General features: G+C 32.9%; 2 protein-coding genes across 2 annotated transcripts in view; both read right to left on the bottom strand.

Annotated features, from left to right (window-relative positions):
* Nucleotides 1-620: 620 nt before the first annotated feature.
* LOC136973077 (serine proteinase stubble-like) overlaps nt 621-23,956 on the bottom strand; it is a 42,399-nt gene continuing 19,063 nt past the window's right edge. The window contains exons 5-7 of the mRNA XM_067267765.1: nt 1,000-1,250; nt 782-912; nt 621-716 (exon numbers count right to left, since the gene is read on the bottom strand). Of these exons, the coding sequence (XP_067123866.1) occupies nt 621-716; nt 782-912; nt 1,000-1,250 (478 nt within the window). The remainder of the gene's footprint in view (nt 717-781; nt 913-999; nt 1,251-23,956) is intronic.
* LOC136973069 (tryptase-like) lies at nt 7,032-9,058 on the bottom strand. Its single transcript, XM_067267757.1, has 5 exons — nt 8,955-9,058; nt 8,647-8,756; nt 8,272-8,540; nt 7,298-7,422; nt 7,032-7,202 (listed from the first exon to the last, which is right to left on the bottom strand). Exons 1-5 carry the CDS (start codon nt 8,979-8,981, stop codon nt 7,032-7,034), a joined length of 702 nt encoding a protein of 233 aa, XP_067123858.1. The 5' UTR covers nt 8,982-9,058.

Here is a 23,956-nt window from a genome sequence, read left to right as displayed (position 1 = left end):
AAATATTCATACGTGAAAACTGATACCAAACAAAGCATTTTACATAAAGCATAAGTCTTATAATACAGAAAGTACACTTTGCATCTTCTCTTTTCATTTTTTTTTTTGCTTGCTTGGTTTAATAAGGCAAGACAACAGAATAAAGCACTTAATTACACTCTACCAATGAGGGATGTCTCCTGGGATGATTTTCAACGGAAACTGACTCACCTTTTACGTATGAGATACGTGAAGGAAACCCATAAAACTCCACGTGGACAGCTTGCTGTGAGGTGCGAACCCACAACTACCTGTATTCAGCGGTTTTATTTATTCCCTTACTGACGAGTTTGCTTTGATCTATGGTAAATATATAACTGCTATCTTTGATAATCCTTACATAATAATTATAAATTTATTTCAAAAATTAATGTAATCTAAGCGCATTTAATTCTAAATGTGATTGATACATAATTGAAAAATAATGTCAAAGTCTGTTGCTATGCTAAATACATAAAATAACATTTCGAAAAAAATTTATACTGAAAACACGAATAAATTAGATTGCGATTCACAGAAATGTCACTTCACCCTCACTATTATCTTTGATAAAATCGTAATAAAAACTAGTCACATGTAAACTATGACACGCGCAGATTGGCCATTTCGCTGACTACGCCAATCAGAATTTGTCTTCCAAATTGATCCTTGTGTATCAAAGGAGAACCGGAATCACCCTGAAATTGTATTATTATATTTACTATGATGCAAGTAAAAAGTATTTATATAAGTTTAGACTTACTTCCATTGCTGAAATTTCCGAATCTCTCGAAATGATATCGGTTCCTTTTAAAAGAAATTTAAAACACGTCAGCCATGGCGATGGATCTGTAAGCTTTACAACAGCTATTTGAAGATCATCGCAAGTTATGTCTAAAATTTATCATCGTATAAAAGAAATTTTATAATATATACTTATATAATAGAAGAACAATTGTTTAACTTAAGAGAATAACTTACTTTCTCCTATCCTTCCCCAGCCTGCTGAGGTAGCGTATCCTGAAGTGGATGTTTGGCTTCTATCAGCTACTGCTACTGGAGATAATGTTGGTGTACGTACGATGGGCTTTTTCAGAATTAAAAGAGCAATGTCATTTTCGAATGTAACCGGATCATAATTAGGATGTATAATTTTTCTTTTGAAAAACACCAAGGAACCTTTGTATTTGTTAATGTTTCCAATTGTTCCGAAAATGTATATGACCAATGAACTAAAAAAATATATTAGAGATTTATAATTGAGTTTTCGTATATAGAATAAATTAAAATTGTTCAAATATGTAAAGTAAAACATGTTTAAAAAGGATCCTGGCTAAAAATAGTACCTGCCTAAAGGAAAAAATTTGGTACCATGTTATTTAATTTATACAGGTTTTATTGTATTTAACTGAACTGTATTATTTTTGGATTTAACATTCATGTACAATATGCGAACGAAAGGCACGAATTATCAGATTTACAGTTTCGGTGGACGTCAGCATTATTATCAGCATCATTCCCAAAATTGGTATTGCTTTCATGTCGTGTTTTGGCCTCTCTAACATACCCTAAGCATGTCTACCAGGTTTATCTCGTAAATATATCATTTTGAAGTCATGATCTTTTATCCTCGGTGAAAACGTCAGCTCACAAGCGCAATCCGAAAGCATTCACATGCAAAGCACGATGCTGCTTAGCAAGAAAATGATATAGGGCCATCTGGCTGTTTCGGGACACACCGTGTCAAAAGGCGGTAAATACATTTGGCATCTTGGAAAGAAGGTGGTAAATGTACTTGCTTCTGTCATTCGTCAATGATTCGTTACATCTATGTCGCATACCATCTTCTTCCAGCATCAAACTGTAGAGTTGATATAGGTAGCCTTTGGAATTTTTTACCGTGAGATAAATAAGCTTTTACCCCCTTCTTGCGCACCACTAACTCGGATTTCACGTAAATCTTAGTTACCTGCTTCTGCCAAGTCTTTCAATTGCAATTAAGAATATTATTGATTTAAATGTACGCATTTTTTCGTATGATACAAATGCAAACTCAAGTTTTGCCCATGATATCTTCTACTGATGACGTGTAATTGGTTACGGGTTCTCCACTGATTAACAAGCTAACTGGGTGAAATTTTTCGAGTTTTAAATATTAAAATTAAACTATTAAAATTGATCAAACGTATCGATGTATGACGTGGGCAGCTCTAACTGCTGTTGTGGTAGTAATCAATGAAAATGATCCTTTAAACATCCCTCTATGGAAAATAGCCATCTGTAATTAAAAATATACAAAAGTATCAATTTATTGTATTAGGATTTATGAATCTTTTTCATATTTAAATCTTAGATCTTATTATAAATGGTACTTCACCCTTTGTAGCAGGAATGCCTCCTTTATAGCAGGAATTCGTGGCATTATCAGTCCTATAAGAATTATACAAAAGTTTCTTTAGATGAAATTAATATTGTTAAGCGTAAATTTCTCGAAGAAATAATTACTTGAATGACTCCTGTAGTTTTCCGATAGAATAATGTTTAGCATGCTTAAAAGGAGAATTAATAACAACCTGAAAATATAAAATTTTTTAGTAATTTCATTTTAAAATATAAAGAAAATGTTTAGGTGTATTGCATTGTGGTGCATTAGGTGTATTGTTGATTGCATTGTATTTCTTATGGAGTGTGTCATTAAAGGAACTAAGTGCCTGAAATGTTTTCCATTACATCAATTAGTATCGCACGTTTTTCCATTGTAGCACTTCATTGTTGAAGTTCTATTACAGAAATTGGATACCTAATGTCGATTTGATTGAGGTACGTTAGAATAGACAACACGACTGACAATTTCGGAACAATTTATAGATTCAAATTTTGAAAACTTATGATGATTCTGGTCTGATTCCTGATTATTTTCTGTGTTCCTTCTTAGTAATTAACAGAATTCTTTTACTATAACGCGCGTCGTATTATCATAAATAGTGAGAATAATCTATATATATAATCGAGACGAGTTGATAATAATAATAATAATAATAATGAATGCAGAGCCCAAACGGTTAGGAGTTGAAAGTTGATATTTGGTACACAGTTAGGGTACGTCGCGAGGAGGCGCACTAAAAGGGATTTTTCGAAATTCCTCCCCACGGGGGAGAGGGACAGGATTAAGTCTTAACACTTCCATCAACAATGGAAGTGTTAAATAACAATGGAAGTGTCAAGTAACAATGGAAGTGTGAAGTAACAATGGAGAACAAGACAAAGCGACGTGCAAGATTTACCGGCGCTGGAGGAAAAAAAAGAAAGAAAAAGAGTAATATGTTAGAACGTATTGAATTTTTAAATTTAAACACATTAGTTCGGTTTTTCTCCACCTTTCTTCTTTATAACATTTGATGAAAATCGAACGATATAATCAGAACATGTCGTGAAAATCGAACAATATTAGAATATTCGATTTTCAAATTCGACTTTTCTTTAGAAATATTTAGTTTGTTGATGGAATTACTTTTTTCTTTTGTGACTATAAAGTAATAATTTTAATCTTCGCTATCGTTACTTTTGCCCGAGCAACGCCGGGCCTACCTGCTAGTATAAATATAAAAGTCAGCACAAAACATTCTCTTATATAGAAATTTCTGTATAGTAAACCAAAGAATTTTCCTATTTTGCCAATTGTTAATCATTGAGCGTACCAGCCTGTTGGTCAGGTCAGACACGATCTCGTGCCTAACCAACAGGCTGGTTACGTGGAGTTGCCAGGAATATTCGCCTGTCTAATTCTATGTAGGGAGGATTTCCCTAGAATATAATCTTAAGAGGCAGTCCCTTGGCAGACCATCCATGTATTGCATTGCCGTATCTAATTTAATCATTGTTGGTCAGGTGTGAACGCGCAATTAATTACAAGTGTTTAGTAGTTACTGAAATACTGTAAATGGATTTATTTTTTACGAATGAACTTCTTGAATAAGAATAATTATTATTATTACTATGAAAATGTTGACAAAATGTTCAATTATTACATGTCTTGCAGAAGTGTGATAGTGTCAAACACGGGCTATTAGGTGTTTGTAGAATAACGGGAACTGTCAGGTTGACTTTGTTGTTTACTGAAATTTTATTATGCTCATGTTGAAAACTTAATATGTTTAGGGAAAATAAATGAATTCTCTCGATTTTTAAAACTGGCAACTTTATTCTACATTCACCCGTACTAATTTTATAAAAATCAGGCAACGAGTTGCTTAACTTTCCCGGTAACAGTTAAAATTCTGATGACGCCATCTGTTACGATGTTTTATTTAAAATGATTTTGTATAATCGATTATTATAAAATAGCAAAAAGCTTAATTTTGAGGATAGGGATGGGTATTATAAAAAATTATAAATGATAATAAGTAAAATCGTCATTCAGTTCGACACTATTCGATATACTACACAGGATCGTCTATCTCCCCGCCTCATTGTTTTTTAACCACCAAAATTTAACAGCATCAATCGCCCTAATGTATAAACCGACCTGTAAAATTTCAGAAACCTTCGGAAAAAAAGTACAAGAGTTATTAAGCTTCAAATAGGATGAACAAAATTGTGCACCCACACACACTAACATCTGTACATTCAAAAAAAAGGACCTCTGATTTTTTGGCATTTCTCGATATTTGAAAGGTTTTCTGAGTATTATACATAAGTAAGGCACGTTTGCGTAAACTATTAAACATTAGTCGTTGGTTGTGGGTTCACACCTCATCAATGGATCGGTCAAGTGGAGCTTTGTGGACTTTATTCAGTTATATTTATATAAACATGGAAAAGTTAGTGAAAGATTCATTAGAGTGAAGCTTCTATTTTCTCTTTACTGTATAAGTGACATTTTAATATTATGATAATGATATTTCGTCTAATCAAATGAATTCAATCATTGTTGGTCAGGCGTGAACTCGCAATTAATTACAAGTGTTCAGTAGTTACTGAAATACTGTAACAAAAGTAATTTCTTTAATTTATAAAATAAAATAATATGGAATGAATATGTAAGAAATTATAATAAATTAAGAAGAAACTATTACTCGAATAACGAAAATATAATTGAAATAAAAGTATTTTTGTATGGTAAATTTTGTGTGTAATGCATTTTTAATACATTTCATTCTCGAAATTATTCATTAGTGTGAAAAATTCCAAGTATTGAATAAGAAATGGGATGTTTAGAACTTTAAAGGATTTGCAATTGATTCATTTTAAAGATTTGCAATTGATTGGATTATGTTAATGGGATCAGGCAATGCAACACTTGAGCTATCTGCCGAAGGTGTACATCTCCATGGAAGAGTTTCCGTGGGAAATTGGTCACTATTTGAGTGTAAGAAATGTGAAAAATTCCGGAAATCTCCAATTTGTCAAGTGCGAACCCACGGCTACTTGTCATTAACCGGTGTTTACTAGTTGTACCCACTTGGCTACTGTCAGAAATATTCGTAAGTGAAATCAGTATACTACCAAGTGACTTTGACAAAATTTATTTTTTAATAAAAATGAAGACAAAATCTGCTTAAATGGATGCAAGCAAGACATCTGTATGTCACCAGTTCCTTTTTTAGAAATTATTTATAATTTTAATTGGATGTGTTTTGTGTTTTTTAAAAAGATTTTTTGTTACTTCCGGCGACAAGTATCCTACAAAGAAAGGTCAGTCGCCGGAAAAGTGTGTAGTCTCGGAACACAGAAAATAAATGGTAATCTCTTTTGGGCAGATTTTGTCTTCACTTTTATTAAAAACTAATTCTCCATCGGACGAAAATTTACAAATGAAAATTTGTTTTATTATTCATTCTCAAGATGTCATCTATCGCTATTTGCATATTTCTAACTTAAAAAATATCTTAACTTTTTCCTTTACATCATCGATCTCTTAGCAATTCAGCAAATCCACAAAACGTTAACTACCGAATGCTAACGCACTCAGTGATTAAAATAGAATTCTCATCTATAGTTGAGCTCAGCCAAACGTATAATAAATGTGAAAGTGCCAATTATCATTCTTAATATCTCGAAATCCAATGAACAAATTTGGATGAAATTTAAAATATTTAGTGTCCACGATGAATACTATGGACATCGTGAATTTTGAATAAATTCTTTGGGTCGTTTTGGACCTATGCAATCAGATTTTGTCGGCTAGATTTTCAAATAGCGACACAGAGCTACCAAACAATGTAGGAGTGTGCATACTGTATACTTAAGAGGTGGTTAGTTTTCGAGCGAACTCTTAAGTGATCCTTTTGAAGGTTTTATTTAAAAATATTGGGTATTTAAAAAAATAATAACCAATTTTTTAAACTTTAAAGTTAAGATATATTGCATGTAATTCCATCTTTGAAAACACTAAAAAGTCTTTTAATCAAACCCATCACGACTCACTCACAATGCTAAAGAGCGGAGTCTGGCATATCCGGGATAGCTCAACCAATTTTTAATTCCAAATACTCTGACCCAAGATCGACGTTTTTATTGGATTTTTGAAGATGAAAGACGTTTATGTGACGTAGTTACTATTGTTCGAAACGTTGATCTTGTGTAAGTTAAATTTTACAGTTATAAATTTATGGGACGTCCTGTATATCTCTTATATTCTGTGAAAACAAACAATTATTAGCTAAGTAGCAAAATTTGCGATTTATATCAATTTTAAAATAAATTGTATGCAAATTTTATTGTGTTTCTTATTTTATATCGTGTGTTTGAAGCAGCAAACATATTTGTGCATGTTTGTAGCAGCCAAATCGATTAGGATTTGTTTAAGTGGCACCCAAAACTACAGAGGCACGTACTAAAGACACATGAATTGTTTTTGGAAGTAAGGGTGTATTATTATTATTATTATTATTATTTATAAAATATACGTTTACAATAAAGACATATACTTTTGACAATACGGAAAACAGAATGTATAGATATTTTAAAATATTATTCACAGGTAAGAGTGAATTTATTTAAATTATTTACAATTACACAAATGTCAATTTTCCTACGCAGTTTTCTGTTATAAACTCAATAAAGTAACTTGTCGACACGAAATTGTTAATCCCACCGGGACGTAGCTGACTTGTACTTGCAACACCAATTTGTATTTTCCTTCCGTCATTGGCTTCGTATATAAGGGGACCACCGGAATCACCCTAAAATTGAAAAATTCACGTGTCTGCATGTTTATAGTATATACGTATATTTATACTGTGTTATAACACTATAATACATATAAGTTTGTACTTACGTACATTAAGGATACACCTTCTTCTCGTGCAACAATTACTGATTGACACATTAATTTATCGTTTTCGGTGGTATCGATTATATTGACGTATGCCGCTCTGAGGAAGGGGGTTCTGTCCTTTATATCTTTATAAATATGACACCAATAAATGTATTAGTGTAGAATTCAAATTTTAAATTTTAATTTTCTACATACGTTTTATTTACGTTTTAAAAATGTAGTGAAAATTTCCTGTTTTAAAGTAATAAAACATATCTATTCAACCAAAAAAAAAAATGAGCAATGATTGAGTTTGCAAAGTCTCTATTACCTGGATGCCAATGCTTAATTTTAGACGAAGTGTTCGGTTTCAAGTTGTTTTAGGTTCATCAGTGGCAAATTAGATAAAACTATCAATTGTTGGTCGCGGGTATGCGCCTCGCTGGTACTCCACGTGATCAGTCACGTGGATTTTTCTCACCTGTCTAACACCTAAATAGAGACCAGTTTCCTGTAGAAAGTCTTCCTTGGCAGTTCGCCCGGTATTCTATCAATTAAACCCAATCCAACCTGTTTCATATTTCTAGACATATTTTGGAATTCGTTACTTCGCTCAACTTATTCCTAAAGTTTATGTAGATAAATGCAAGGAAAAGTACAAGTGTTCCGAATCCTGTATTGAAATAGATATTGCCTTCTTCAGATTTGCATATGATTGAACATCCGTAGAACCAACATGAAACTATTCAATATGAAGCTTATATATTTACGAGTGTGAGAGAAATGCATTCCCAACCGCATCTCGTAACTGTTCCTTTAACTTGTAAAGGATTATATTGTCATAATAGATGACTAAACTTATTCCGTTCTGTGCTTTACTATAAAGAAAGGATCTATGCAATGTATTAAATAATGAACGTTCGTGCAATTCTTCTGTTTATTTTACATATAAATCTTATCATCATTGAAACATGATGGAAAAAATGTGTACTTACCTCGTCCAATTCTACCCCATCCAACCATCGATGCCCTTTCTAAAGTATATGTTTTATTGTCACGTGGCAAAGCGATTGGTTGGACATTTAGTGGAAGTTTAAATTTACCGAATTCAGAAGTATCATCTCGTATTATTAACAATGCAATGTCATTGTGACAGGATTCTTCTGTGTAGTTCGGATGCTCAATCTTATTTGAAAAATATATCCTTTGTCCCGAGAACTTATCTGCATGTCCCACACTCCCAACCAAACTTTCAGAAGCATGACTATACGAATAATTCAAATAAAAATTAATACAGAAATGTGAGATTTCTTAATAAGATATTTTTAGAAGTTTAAGTTTACATCCGTCACCGTAACGTATTAACTTACGAATTTGTTACGTGAGCAGCTCCCAACGCAGTTCTTGTTGTAATTAATGTGAAAGTTCCAATAAACGTAATATTAACGTTACTTGAATTTCGGTTAAGGAAAAGGGCCATCTGAAAATAAAACATTATTACTACTTCAAGCGATATAAATTAAAATGATTGGTATTTGGTTCACCATAAATGGATAATCCTCAATTTTAACCGGAAATCCACCAATCATTCTTCTTACAATTCCTATAAAATCTCGAAATTGTTATAATTTAATTAATCACTAATTATAATCAACAAATATTACAGTTTTAAACTCACCTGATTTATTTCTATTATCTTCTGCATTTACATACAAACAGAGTATTGTAAAAAACAGAAGGAAGACCTTTAACACGTGTACTAGTTTGTGTAGAATTTTAAAACTACATACGTAAAATAATAATTATATTTAAATAAAATAATTTCCGATGATATTTGCTTCCTCAAGTAAACATTAATAATAAAAATATCTGGTTTTATATAGAGCTTACTTTAAAAACATGTTGGTAAGTCTTTCCACCTTTATTTTCTATTGAATGATCAGTGGAAATGTTAGTAAAATGGATTATAATATCTTTCACAGATGATTTTAAGAAATTCTTATTACGTCAACGCATTGCCGAAATATTTAATTTTTGAGGGAATTTTACATATCATAGTGACTAAGCAAAATATATTTTTAAAGCTTTGGTAAAGCCGTTCGAAAGTATTTCGTATATTCAAATTAGTTGCTACAGAGTTGATGAAATTACATGTTTTAATTGTTCAAAATAGTTATCACATGATACAATTATAATTTATTGTAACCAATTAGTTTATTGCTTAAATACTTGTTAAGCGGCGGATTTGATTGTTACGCAGGGAGTAATTGCACCCTCCTTCTGAGGGTTTTTCCCGAGTAAATCTGGATAACTCAGGTAGTAAAGATTTTGTGGGGGATATTGTTCCCTGTCTGTACCCCTCTAAAGATTTCTGGATAGTCTATTGTTTATACTGTACATACTTTGACATTCATTAATAATTTAAATATATTATATGCTTTTATTCTTTGAAAACATATTCGAAAAATTTTTACTCAGTATCATTTCTAAAGTAAAAATAGTGAATTGTTAGTTAGTGTGTTACTATATATATAAATATTTATTAAATTAAACATGAATTTAATCAATGTTATAAGGGATAAAATGCACGGAAATTTAAACAAATTCCCCTGAGTAATTCAGGAAGTTTGTAACTAGCAGGGCCAATATCAGATTGGTGGTTACCGATATCAGGTGAACGTGTAATGAATGTACTGTACGTGATGTACAACGTTCCGGTAACATACCACACCGGATAACACGGATCAACTTGTAGAAACTGCAACGTATTGGAATAAAAAGAGGACCGTGCCACATACCAAGCGATGTCTCAAGATTTCTTGAAGGCAGCATTTGACGGTACTTTAAAGCAAGTATTTTAAGAATACGAAGAAAAGAGAATACAAAGTTCGATAAATGTTATTTGACATGTTCTGCACACGATTCAACATTTTGCAAACAAACGAATACAAAAAACTGTGTACCAACCGAGTGCATTGTAAACTATATAAAAAATAACCTAGTTCCTTACTTAAGTTTCGACAACAGAGCGTGCCATAATCCACATCTATTTGAATCACTACACAAAATGGCGCAAAGTCATTAAACGTGACTTTGCGCCATTTTGTATAGAAGGCATCGATATTCTTACTAGTTTCCTATTGAAAGAAACTGTTAAATTTCAGCATTACGGCGTTAAAAAATATTCAAATTAGAAATTCGGACACAAATCATTTATTGTATTAATTCAGACATTTGGCAAATTTCATCTTTAATATTTATTTAGTTGATACGTGTACATCGTATTTGTACACGTTTCAAGCAGTTCATGCCCCTCTTCAGCAAACTAAAAATAGAAGTTACAAGTAACAACAACACAAACCATATATACAAAAATTGTGTTTTTTAAAACACACCTCTAAATTACAGATCACTGAAAGTTAAAACCGTATAATCCCTTTTAACATTTGACAAATTGCCGTCTAAAAAATTTTTTTTTACATTAATTCTCCCGTTTAAATCTATTTCAACAACAATACAATAAATTACGTACCTAGTTATTCGTTTTTTATAAAAATCGAAGAGACCTCTCCATACAAACATATTCCTTTGAATCATGGATCATTGTAAAGTTTAAACTATTTCAAATTTCATTATACATTACACACTTTTTAAGTGTTAAAAAAGTGTGAGAAGCTATCGATATCCGTTCCTGTGAAAAACTTCTTCGATTCTGATGTAAAAAATGTAATTAGAAAACAGAGACGTTGAATGCATTTCGGGAAAAACTAAAATCGCGCCATTTCCATAACACAAATGCTAATAATGGATTATTGTTACACATTGGAATGATGCTTCATACGAGCAACCTACTACTGAAATCCGTACCTAAAATAAAAGTAAAATCATAAGTAATTAATCAACAATACGCTAATTATAAACAGATACTTTCCTTTTGGACTACTTGAAACCTAAAAATGAAAATATTTCACATTAATAACAACTCTTGCAATCACCGAATATTGGATTTACACATCTCTTAGTTACGAAGGCATGGCGTATCTCAAACTTTAAATATGTAAAGCAGGAAACACGTAAAAAGAAAATCTCTTAGCAAACTTTAAACTTAAGAATGTAGATTTTTCACAATAAAATAACTCTAACAAATAGAATTTATTGTTATTTCATACTATTTTCGAAGCATTGTTTCAATTCAATTGTGTCACTAATTACACTTTTTTTTAATAAAATTACTTAAATATAATATTGACATGAATAAGTTAAAATGAATATACAGTAATATAAAATATTATAATATAATTTTATTTCTCGAAACATTACATTGTTTTTGTGTATTTGAATGCACGTGGTTGTGGAATACTAACCGATGTGCTTACTCTCTCTAGTTGCTAGCGTTCTAAGGCAGCAACAGATGACAGCTCTGCGCCATGTAACATGCAATGAACAAGATGTTCGCTTGTTTGGACAGAATGTAAACACATGCTGCTCCGTTGCTGTAGCTGTGCGCCCCAAACCATTTTATGTCGGTCTTTGCCACGAACACAAACGGTTTTGTCAACGCAGCATTCTTTATTTCCGATGCTCACGCACACCTCGGTACTCATAAGTGTGATATAAAATATCTTCATGAATCTTAAACATAAGACATAAGTTTATGTCACAAAATTGACAAAAAGCTTAATCTTTTCAAAAATCAAGACTTTTTAAAAACGCCGCGGGACGTCGAGCAAATTGTTAACAATTGGGACTGTCCCGCCAAAAGCCAGACATCTGATCACCTTATATATAGTATGTATCAATATATATCCCAGTAGTAGTTAGTGCAATGGCGTTTCTCACGTGTTATGTGTTTTTAGCTGTCTCTAGTAAACTGGAAAATAGTTAACTTTTTAATATTGTTTTGAGAAACAGTTCCAGGTGTTTTTATTTTTAAATTTCCCATTTTTGAGTCTTCAAAATTCCAGATATGCTGATTTTGAGGTCTATAACTCGCAAATGAACCCACAAACACCAACTGTTCTTCTAACTTATTTATTCTTATGGGAAAGTCCATAGCTCTGATAAGGTGGCAATCGCCTCATTCTGAGCTACATTTCTACCTCAATACCTACATATTTATAATTGTAGAAATAACCTAAATGTAACTTATACTATAAAAAAATTCACCTTTAGTTATAGCTGCTGTTAATGTAGTTTTCCCATGATCAAAGTGACCAATGGTTCCAAAGTTGCAATGTGGTTTAACCCGTTTGATAATCTATTTTTTAGCGAAACACTAGCCGTTGCCAAATTTCTACAATATTTCAAGTTTACAACTTGAAACAATTTGATAAACATTTTATGTCTAAAACACATTTTTATTTGGAAGTTTTTAAATATAAAAGCTGTATTATAATAATTAAATGCTAATAATAATCTAATAATCTGTTACTTTGTGTATTCGCTAATAAACAAACATGCCTTCCACGTGTGAATAGACTAACGCCATCTAACGATTTTAATACATTTTTAAAAATTAATTTCGAAACCTTTTAAATGTTTTATAAAAATAATTTTCTATAAATAATCCTTAAAAATTTTTAAAAATACAAAATAATATATATTTATAATATTACAAAATGAAGACTAAATACGAATAAAAAGTTGATGTTTTCACACACCCTTTCCAACGACAGGAATATAGTTTAACACGAGCAGAATCAAACTTTTTTTTGACGATATTCTCTGCTTATGAATATGTAAAATTGATTAATCGATTATTCGAACCGTAATTAGTACAATCGTTTACCAAGCACCGACACTACTTTTTATGAAATTTATAATTTTCCTTTTCCAATTTGTTTGGAGTTAATGTTAAAAAAATGCAGGAGATCTTTAAATGAGCGTGTAATTAACAAAAACAGAAAACATTTACATTAGGAAATAGAACAATGGATTGCCTCCCGCTTAAAAGAAATAAATTGCTACACAAAGCGCGAACGCTCGAAATGCTGTTCCCATAGACTCAACATTGTACAGTACATTTGCCGCTTCACCACGCCCGAACGGTTGTGAATTTTTTATTTCTGATAGCATTGCACTTAGCTACAACTAAGAGCTTTATTTTGATATCCGAACCAGATTCCTACCCTAAGCCGTTGACTCAAACGAAGCTGGACCGTATTTTAGGCTTACGAAATTAATATATATATTAATCTAGTAATAATTGAATTATATATATATATATATATATATATATATATATGTAATACACTTATTATATAGATCGGACCCACTCAAAACTCCAACAGAAACAAGCAATTATATTGACTATTATGACTCCATCCATTTTTGCTCTTCCTATTATCATATTCTAAAATTAATTTTTGAAAATTGCAGCCCAATGACACCAGACATTTCGTCAGCATGCAAATATAATAAGAGCAAAGAAGAAAGCAACGCCAGCGACATCAATGTTCACGGATGCAGAAAATTTTCATTAAAAAAAACGTGTAAATCGAAGGCTCAGTTTGAAAACTAATTTCTAAACATTAATATAAATGTGCTTGTTGTAACGACTAGGTGCATAGATTGACACTGGGCATTTCTGCCATCATCTTTATTCGGAATATCCTATAGGCCACTACGCGTTTCGGGCATAAGCCCTTCTTCTGTCGGCATGACTTGCAGGATTTATTGTAGGTGAGATATGTACTGTACGTGTTAACACCACCTACAAGTAATCCTGCAAGTCATGCTGACAGAAAAGCGGCTTATGCCCGAAACGCGTATCGGCCTATAAGATATTCCGAATAAAGTCGATGTCAGAAATGCCCCTATCTATGCCCTAGTTGTGACAATAAACACAAGTAAAAAAAGGCACGGTTTCAGAATACACAATTAATAGGAATTTCAATGCTAACTCTCGTTACGGGATGGCGAGATTACTTTCGGAAGTTAGATTTCGTGGTTATCTAAAACTATTTATGGAAGAAACGATTCACTTTGAAGAAAATCGGAGGAAAAAGTACCAGACGGAGTTGAATGAAACCTTTAAAAATTCGAGAAGCCGTTTTGTAAATAAATGGTTTAGAGTTGTAAAACACCAGCAATAAACGCGCCCTGCACTGAACCGGTAGCTCGCCGATTACCTAACGATCAAAAATTTGAACGATTGAAAAAATCCTGGTTGGGAAGCGTTGATTGTGCAGTTTGAGGTTGAACTATAAAATTGCAAGATGAAAAGAAAGATGCAAATTGACATTAACCCCACAAAAAAGCATCGTTTCTCATCTCCGGTAAAAAATACAGAATCCGGTTCCGTCATTCCACCAGAAATTGCCTGCAAATGGGTACAAGATTCGATACTGGTCGACAAGTGTCTTACTGCGCTGAAGTTAGTGACAAACGACTGTTCTGCGAGTGTTGAAGTGAAAGACGTTTAAAGTTGTGGGATCCAATGTACAAAATACTGGATAATATAGCGAGTTAAAGAATAGTTTGTAAATTGATAAGAAAGTGTTTGTTAATCCTCGTTTTATTCGCAAAAAACGAAAATAATTACTTTTCATTTGCTGTCGGTTATCACAGAACAGTACATTTTCCTCTCCACCCCGCCCGAACGGTTGTGAATTTTTTTATTTCTGATAGCATTGGACTCACCTACAACTAAGAGCTTTATTTTGATATACGAACCATATTCCTACCCTAAGCCGTTGACTCAAACGAAGCTGGACCGTATTTGAGGCTTACGAAATTAATATATATGTTATATGAACTAATAAAAGTTTCTTTAATCCGAAAAATTGTTTTAACGGTAGACTATCCTACAGCTTATACAGGTTATAAACTCTTTTGTTGTTTCACTACAGATGCACTTCGGTCCAGTGTTTTCCTCCTGGTCCCTCTTCAGTGCTACAAAATAAATTTATTTTCTTAACAAACAACGCGAGTAGAAGACATTATAAAAACACTTTAAAACTATCCCACTATACCCTAAGTTCTCCTGATGTTTCTTCACACCTTTACGGTACTTTTGCGTATCCGTTCATACTATACTCCGGCATATTTGTCGTCGTTACACATTTGTGTCAGCGTATTACATTGGTGCTGTATTAGTGACAATAAATATATACTACTCGTTATCATTATTCACAAAGTATAATATAATACACTTTAAAATGTTTATACATACGTACAAGTTTCCTTCCCTTAAAAGAATTCCACCTTTTTACAGTTTTTTAAAATTACACACTGATCTTCAAAAAGAACATCACTAGTAAAACTTCTTTGACTGATAATACAATATTTTTTCCCGATATTCTGTTCGCGACATTGTATAATACTCTTATTACTAACTCGCTGCGCCCTCTATCAGATCATGTCACCTTTGGTCTATTTGCATGCCATTTGATATATATATTAATGTATTATTATCTTTACTATTATGTTTTATTATTTCAACATGTTCTTTAAATTTCCGTTCGTATATATTTTTTTCTTGATGTAAAATTTTAATATAATTCTTATCAATTTGGCAATTGCTGTGTTTTATGTGAGTAAACCAGGGAGAACTGTCATATTTTAGCCGTATGGCCGCTTCATGTTCTTTAATACGTGTTTCTAAAGCACGGCCTGTTTCACCTACGTATATGTTCGGATTTTGGCAACTACGATTAATTTTATATACAGTCCCTGTTTTTTCCCTTTATTTACATTAATTTGGTTTGTTCCTACCCTAACATTATGAATATTTTTTAAGGTTACATTGGTGAAGGATGGGGCCAAAGCGACGTTGTCTTTTTTGAGAGTTTTAACGCAATTATTGAATATATTATTTATGTAAGGGAGACTTTTATAAATATTATTTTTTTATTTTTTATGTTAAATCTGTTTTTTATCATATTGTGTATGCCACTTTTTTTAAAACATGTTGCGGATAATTATTAAGGATAAATTTTCGATCTAGATTGATTAACTCAATATTTTTGGTGGTTCTTGTATATTGAAACTTCCAAAAATAGTATAAAAAACACTGATGAAGTGATTAATATAATTCAAAAAACTAAAATAAAAAAACTGATACTCTAATAAGTTTAGATATAAAAAATATGTATCCGAACATAAAATGGGAATTAATAGAACATAGTTCAAAGCAAAGTAACATTAAATCAGAATTAATAAACCTCATAAGATTTGCTTATAAAAGTAATAATTTTGAAGTGTACAATGATTTTTACAAATAAATAAATGGTATTAACATGGAGTCAAGGATGGGGCAAAACTAGCTGAATTGGCAATGAAAGATATAGATAAGATACAAAACATACCCGGTGTGAAAACAGTCATGAGATACGTGGATGATTATTTATTGATCTTTAATAACCAGATAACAAGCGAAAAAACAATTTTAAATATAATATACTGGTTTATATTATTTATAAAATTTGACACCGAATTAGAAAAACACAATAAAATTAATTTCCTTATTATAACTATAACAAAAAAAAGAGAGATTTTCATTTACAACATACAAAAACCTTCCAACGTTAAAAAGACGATAAACTATCACTCAAGTGCTCCTGAAAGTATAAAAAAAAGAACATATAAGCCATGTGTGTTATGTGAAAAATTAGACTGATGTACGAAGTAGTGAGAGAATTAAATGGACGGTAATTATCTTTCTATGATTTGGCCACGAAAAAAATAAATAAATAAATAAATATATTTGTGTATAATAAAAGAATCAGTTTAGTTTATTTTATTGTCGTTAAGCAATTGTTATGAAATACATTGTGGTTTGCATTGTTGAAAGTTAAATGACGAGTTTTTCACTAATGATGGGGAGTTTAGGGGGTTGAAAAGAAATTACATTGTTGCAGACAAGAAAAATTGGTTGCACAGTGCAAGAAGTGTGTATGTGTGTAAGAAAAAACGAAACGAAGCGTATGACAGGGACTAGAACTCAGTCGTTCCAGTAGCGTAGCGTAGTGAAGGCGGCCCGCCCGGGGCGGCACTTTTAGGGGACGGCATTTTTTTACAATAAATAATATCTTTTGAAATGAAATGGTTCAAATTTTACATTTTTATCGCCCCTACGATTCGGACCGATTGAAATGAGCACGGAATTTATCATTCTGTGACGAAACTGGGAAAATTCCTTTATTTAAACGAATGTATAATAATGACATCTTGCTCATTGTAGCGACTGACAACACCGTCTGTACTGACTTGTAGGGATTCCCCGTATGTTATTTAAGGGGGAGCGAAATTTTTCTCCACCCCGGGCAGCTGACACCCACGCTACGCCACTGAGTCGTTCGTATTTATATTATTTCTATTTTTGTTTTTTTTTTGTAGGTCGAGGGGGTTCTGCCGACTAGACAGTTGGCCCCAGGACCGCCGATATAGCAAAAATCCCAAAGGGGATCCGGAAGGCGATCCAGTTACAAAAGGGGTTTGCAGGACAGAACCGGAATCTGTCGTATGTTTAGAGTATTGTCATGTAGTACAAAAGATATATATCACATACATTTTTAAATGTTTGATGACTAGGACAGAAAATAATTAACAATAATAATTCAGTTGTCGAATTTGAACAACTTTAAACGTCTTTCACTTCAACACTCGCAGAACAGTCGTTTGTCACTAACTTCAGCGCAGTAAGACACTTGTCGACCAGTATCGAATCTTGTACCCATTTGGAAACAATATCTGGAGGAATGACGGAACCGGAATCTGTTTCTTTTACCGGAGATGACAAATCACGCTTCTTTCTGGGATTACAGTCAATTCTCATCTTCCGCTTCATATTGCAAGTTTGTCGTTCGAAACACTGCACAATTGACGCTTTTTGATCAGGATTCTTTTAAACGTTAAAGTTTTTGATCGTTAGGTAATCGGCGAGCTACCGGTTCAGCGCAGGGCGCGTTTATTGCTGGTGTTTTACAACTCTAAATCATTTATTTACGAAACGGCTTCTCGAATTTTTAAAGGTTTCATTCAACTCAGTCTGGTACTTTTTCCTCCGATTTTCTTCAAAGTGAATCGTTTCTTCCATAAATAGTTTTAGATAACCACGAAATCTAACTTCCGAAGGTAATCTCGCCATCCCGTAACGAGTGTTAGCATTAAAATTTCTATTAATTGTGTATTCTGAAACCGTGCCTTTTTTTACTTGTGTTTATTGTCACAACTAGGGCATAGATAGGGGCATTTCTGACATCGACTTTATTCGGAATATCTTATAGGCCGATACGCGTTTCGGGCATAAGCCGCTTTTCTGTCAGCATGACTTGCAGGATTACTTGTAGGTGGTGTTAACACGTACAGTACATATCTCACCTACAATAAATCCTGCAAGTCATGCCGACAGAAGAAGGGCTTATGCCCGAAACGCGTAGTGGCCTATAGGATATTCCGAATAAAGATGATGGCAGAAATGCCCAGTGTCAATCTATGCACCTAGTCGTTACAACAAACACATTTATATTAATGTTTAGAAATTAGTTTTCAAACTGAGCCTTCGATTTACACGTTTTTTTTAATGAAAATTTTCTGCATCCGTGAACATTGATGTCGCTGGCGTTGCTTTCTTCTTTGCTCTTATTATATTTGCATACTGACGAAATGTCTGGTGTCATTGGGCTGCAATTTTCAAAAATTAATTTTAGAATATGATAATAAGAAGAGCAAAAATGGATGGAGCCATAATAGTCAATATAATTGCTTGTTTCTGTTGGAGTTTTGAGTGGGTCCGATCTATATAATAACTGTATTACATATCTTATATATAAAATTCTCGTGTCACAATGTTAGTTACCTTACTTCTCCGAAACGGCTTTACCGATTTTTACCAAATTTTATATGCATATTCAGTAGGTCTGAGAATCGGCTACTATCTATTTTTCATACCCCTACACCATTTCCCCCTTTCAAAAATATATTTATATATGGATTAAGGCTTTTATGTCCAACAGATGGCGCTAACTTCCGACGACCTAAGTTTGCTTTTCTGTGAGAATGGACTGAAGCAGATCATTTTCTATCTATCTATATAATTAAAATATAACGTTCGTTTGTTCCTACCGATTCCTTTGAAATTTTGACACAACGTTTCATTTGAATACGCACGTGTTTTTATATAATATACATGTCGAAATTCCCCCCACTGGGGGGAGATGGACGGGATTAAGGCTTACCGTGAAGAACTCGGCTTCTATTATACTTTTTTACATGCGGTTTTTTGCGTTTTTAATTGCGTTTTAATAGGTTACGTCAACAGAATATACACTAAAAAGGGATTTTTCGATATTCCCCAGCGGGAAAAGTGACGGGATTAAGGCTTACTGTGAAGAACTCGGCTTTTATTATACTATTTTAGATGCGTTTTTGATTGCGTTTTAATAGGGTACGTCAAGAGAATGTACACTAAGAAGGGATTTTTTGAAATTCCCCCCACGGGGGAAGTGTTATACATTCATAATAGATACATTTTGAGCCACAACAACGCGTGGCCGGGTCAGCTAGTATATATATATATATATATAATATAATTATTACTAGATTAATATATATATTAATTTCGTAAGCCTGAAATACGGTCCAGCTTCGTTTGAGTCAACGGCTTAGGGTAGGAATCTGGTTCGGATATCAAAATAAAGCTCTTAGTTGTAGCTAAGTGCAATGCTATCAGAAATAAAAAATTCACTACCGTTCGGGCGTGGTGAAGCGGCAAATGTACTGTACAGTGTTGAGTCCATGGGAACAGCATTTCGAGCGTTCGCGCTTTGTGTAGCAATTTATTTCTTTTAAGCGGGAGGCAATTCATTGTTCTATTTCCTAATGTAAATGTTTTCTGTTTTTGTTAATTACACGCTCATTTAAAGACCTCCTGCATTATTTTTAACATTAACTCCAAACAAATTGGAAAAGGAGAATTATAAAGTTCATAAAATGTAGTGTCGGTGCTTGGTAAACGATTGTACTAATTACGGTTCGAATAATCGATTAATCAATTTTACACATTCATAAGCAGAGAATATCGTCAAAGGAAAGTTTGTTTCTGCTCGTGTTAAACTGTATTCCTGTCGTTGGAAAGGGTGTGTGAAAGCATCAACTTTTTATTCGTATTTAGTCTTCATTTTGTAATATTATAAATATATATTATTTTGTATTTTTAAAAATTTTTAAGGATTATTTATAGAAAATTATTTTTATAAAACATTTAAAAGGTTTCCAAATTAATTTTTAAAATGTATTAAAATCGTTAGATGGCGTTAGTCTATTCACACGTGGAAGGCATGTTTGTTTATTAGCGAATACACAAAGTAACAGATTATTAGATTATTATTAGCATTTAATTATTATAATACAGCTTTTATATTTATAAACTTCCAAATAAAAATGTGTTTTAGACATAAAATGTTTATCAAATTGTTTCAAGTTGTAAACTTGAAATATTGTAGAAATTTGGCAACGGCTAGTGTTTCGCTAAAAAATAGATTATCAAACGGGTTAAACCACATTGCAACTTCGGAACCATTGGTCACTTTGATCATGGGAAAACTACATTAACAGCAGCTATAACTAAAAGTGAATTTTTTATAGTATAAGTTACATTTAGGTTATTTCTACAATTATAAATATGTAGGTATTGAGGTAGAAATGTAGCTCAGAATGAGGCGATAGCCACCTTATCAGAGCTATGGACTTTCCCATAAGAATAAATAAGTTAGAAGAACAGTTGGTCTTTGTGGGTTCATTTGCGAGATATAGACCTCAAAATCAGCATATCTGGAATTTTGAAAACTCAAAAATGGAAAATTTAAAAATAAAAAAACCTGGAACTGTTTCTCAAAACAATATTAAAAATTAACTATTTTACAGTTTACTAGAGACAGCTAAAAACACATAACACGTGAGAAACACCATTGCACTAACTACTATTGGGATATATATTGATACATACTATATATAAGGTGATCAGATGTCTGGCTTTTGGCGGGACAGTCCCAATTGTTAACAATTTGCTTGACGTCCCGCGGCGTTTTTAAAAAGTCTTGATTTTTGAAAAGATTAAGCTTTTTGTCAATTTTGTGACATAAACTTATGTCTTATGTTTAAGATTCATGAAGATATTTTATATCACACTTATGAGCACCGAGGTGTGCGTGAGCATCGGAAATAAATAATGCTGCGTTGACAAAACCGTTTGTGTTCGTGGCAAAGACCGACATAAAATGGTTTGGGGCGCACAGCTACAGCAACGGAACAGCATGTGTTTACAGGCTGTCCAAACAAGCGAACATCTTGTTCATTGCATGTTACATGGCGCAGAACTGTCATCTGTAGCTGCCTTAGAACGCTACCAACTAGCGGGAGTAAGCGCATCGGTTTGTATTGTTTTATCTGTGGCGTGCCGTGACATTTGATGATAGGAAAGCTGGGATGATAAGGAAAAATACGATACATGAACGATCTGTCGAGAGAAAAATGTCATCTTCGAAATGTTATACGGGAAACTGGTCCCAATTAATAAGTTACTATCTTTAAAACAAACTTTCGAATACATTAAACTAGTATTGCCTGTATGGCAATACTAGGCTGATAGGAGCAACACACTACACTCGTTCTGTGATCTAACAGTTTGCTTACAAGGTTTTCCACACAATCTTCTATCGATGAATTTTTTTGAAAATAATGTTTATAATATCTGTTATGTTTACATGTTGAATGTAGTACAGTCCATACTATATCGGTTATAACTCTTCGATGAAGTTAAATTACGTTTTCGATGAAACTGTAGGAAATGGAACAAGCTGATGATTCTGCATTTTTTGAAATCAATTGAGATTAAAATAATTCTTCTAATTTAACAAGACTTCTATCTGTCATCACGCATTGCAATATCTCGACATTTTTCAAATTCAATTCTAGTAAATTTTTTCGCTCACCAACTGAAGTGGTACAAATAATCATTTCTCGAAGCGACCGTAATAGTAAGAAAGGCGCCATTTATATATTGTAAAGCAAGTCTGTACCTGAAATAAGACTAAAATCACGAGTGATCAATCAGCGATACTCTAAATATGGACACACACTTCTGTTTTAGACCGCTTGAAACTTGAAAATGAAAATATTTCACATTAATAACAACTCTTGCAATCATCGAAAATTGGATTCACACTTATCTTCCCCGTTTCTAACGCGTTAAGAATTTGGTCCTTTTTTTTCGGAGACTAATTAAAAAATGTTTAGATATTTGCGTACTTCACCGGGATAACGATAACTAAGATTCACTGCAGCTACTAACCGGTGCGTAGTACCACTAAGTGAGGAATAACAGACGTTTTCACAATCCTTTCTGGGTTCTTCAAGTTTACTTAATTCGAAAAATAAGCTGGATGTTTCAGAATCATTCATGAATATAAATTCGAACATTAAGACAAAAAGTTCGAATAAAGCGAACTTTTTGTCTTAATGTTCGATTTTACAATGAAACGATGGAATAAATACGATGAACACTAAATGTCGTTGATAATTTTTAGAAGAGACTAAAAATATGTTCGATTTTCAGCAAAAATGCAAGAAATGGCATCTTAAAAGTACATATGAAGCCGAGTTCTTCGGGGAAATCCTTAATGTCATATTCTCGAAAATAGTTTTAATTACAAGGCATGTTGAATAAGCACCTGTTCTTAAATGTTCGTGTAATTTCGATACCCGAAACTTCAATGTGAGTGCAACAGTAAATGCGACTGGCAACGCTGTTGATGTGTGAGAACGGATCGATAAAATGGCGGCGGTTTTCCAGCTGTTCATTAAGCAAATGAGGTGTAGTGATGTCAAATTTTAAACATAAACCAATCGAATACATGCTGTCAGAATACGACTACACGTGTACGAGTAGAGTGCTAAGGACGCAAAACTGTCACAATTCTGAGGAGGATTCTCCATTACATTCAATGTGGTCCCATACGTAGAGAACTCGTACACTTGTGTGAAATGATGTCGTCTCTTTATTGTATCTGCATGTGCGAAAGGATGTTGATTAGTTTATGTAAAAAATCGGACAACAGTATACCGTTCTTGATTCGTGCAATGCTAGAGAAATGCCGCCATTTTATCGGGTTGTTGTCTTAGGTATTCGATCATGAACAGTGTTGCCAGTAGCATTTACTGTTGCCATGGTTTGGAAGTTTGGTGCGTCAAATTTTCTACGCTATTTATCATCCTCCCGACTTTTAATGGAACTTTTCTTATGTTCTATTGAACGTGCCATGTACTTCTGTTATGGTAGGGCTATCCGGAAGACAGTGCGAAGCGGAATTGGATAAAAACCTACTGAGAAACTGAACAGTTCCTTGATAGGTGGCAGACTTTTATATTTTTTAAATGTTTTGGCGACGATGAAATCATGTCTTATTGATGTTTGTACCTTATTGTCACCAAATCAAATTTGTAAGTTTTAAGTCAGTGAATAAAACTTCGTAAACTATTTATATACATTATGATCTCAACAATTATTAGACAAACCTGCACTCTTTATTATCAAATTTATTGCACTACTAGCGGATAAGCCCGGCGTTGCTCGGGCAAAAAGTAATGATAGCGAAGATTAAAATCATTACATTATAGCCAATCTTATTAGTTTTCATACAATGCAAGAACTAGGTACCCTGTTTCCAGACTAATTAGAGA

This window comes from Centruroides vittatus, unplaced genomic scaffold (genome assembly GCF_030686945.1).
Source record: "Centruroides vittatus isolate TY-2023 unplaced genomic scaffold, ASM3068694v2 contig_3084, whole genome shotgun sequence".
Lineage (NCBI taxonomy): Eukaryota > Metazoa > Arthropoda > Arachnida > Scorpiones > Buthidae > Centruroides > Centruroides vittatus.
Note: the sequence above shows the minus strand (reverse complement) of the source record. Positions and strands in the feature narration are given on the sequence as shown.

Excerpts from the sequence above, each read along its gene's own strand:
- LOC136973069 (XM_067267757.1), bottom strand. The coding sequence starts at position 8,981 with ATGCAGAAGATAATAGAAATAAATCAG. Across the intron at positions 8,757-8,954 it reads AGATAATAGAAATAAATCAG|ATGGCCCTTTTCCTTAACCG; the intron begins GTGAGTTTAAAA and ends TTTTATTTTCAG. Across the intron at positions 7,423-8,271 it reads ATGGGGTAGAATTGGACGAG|ATATAAAGGACAGAACCCCC; the intron begins GTAAGTACACAT and ends ATATTTATAAAG.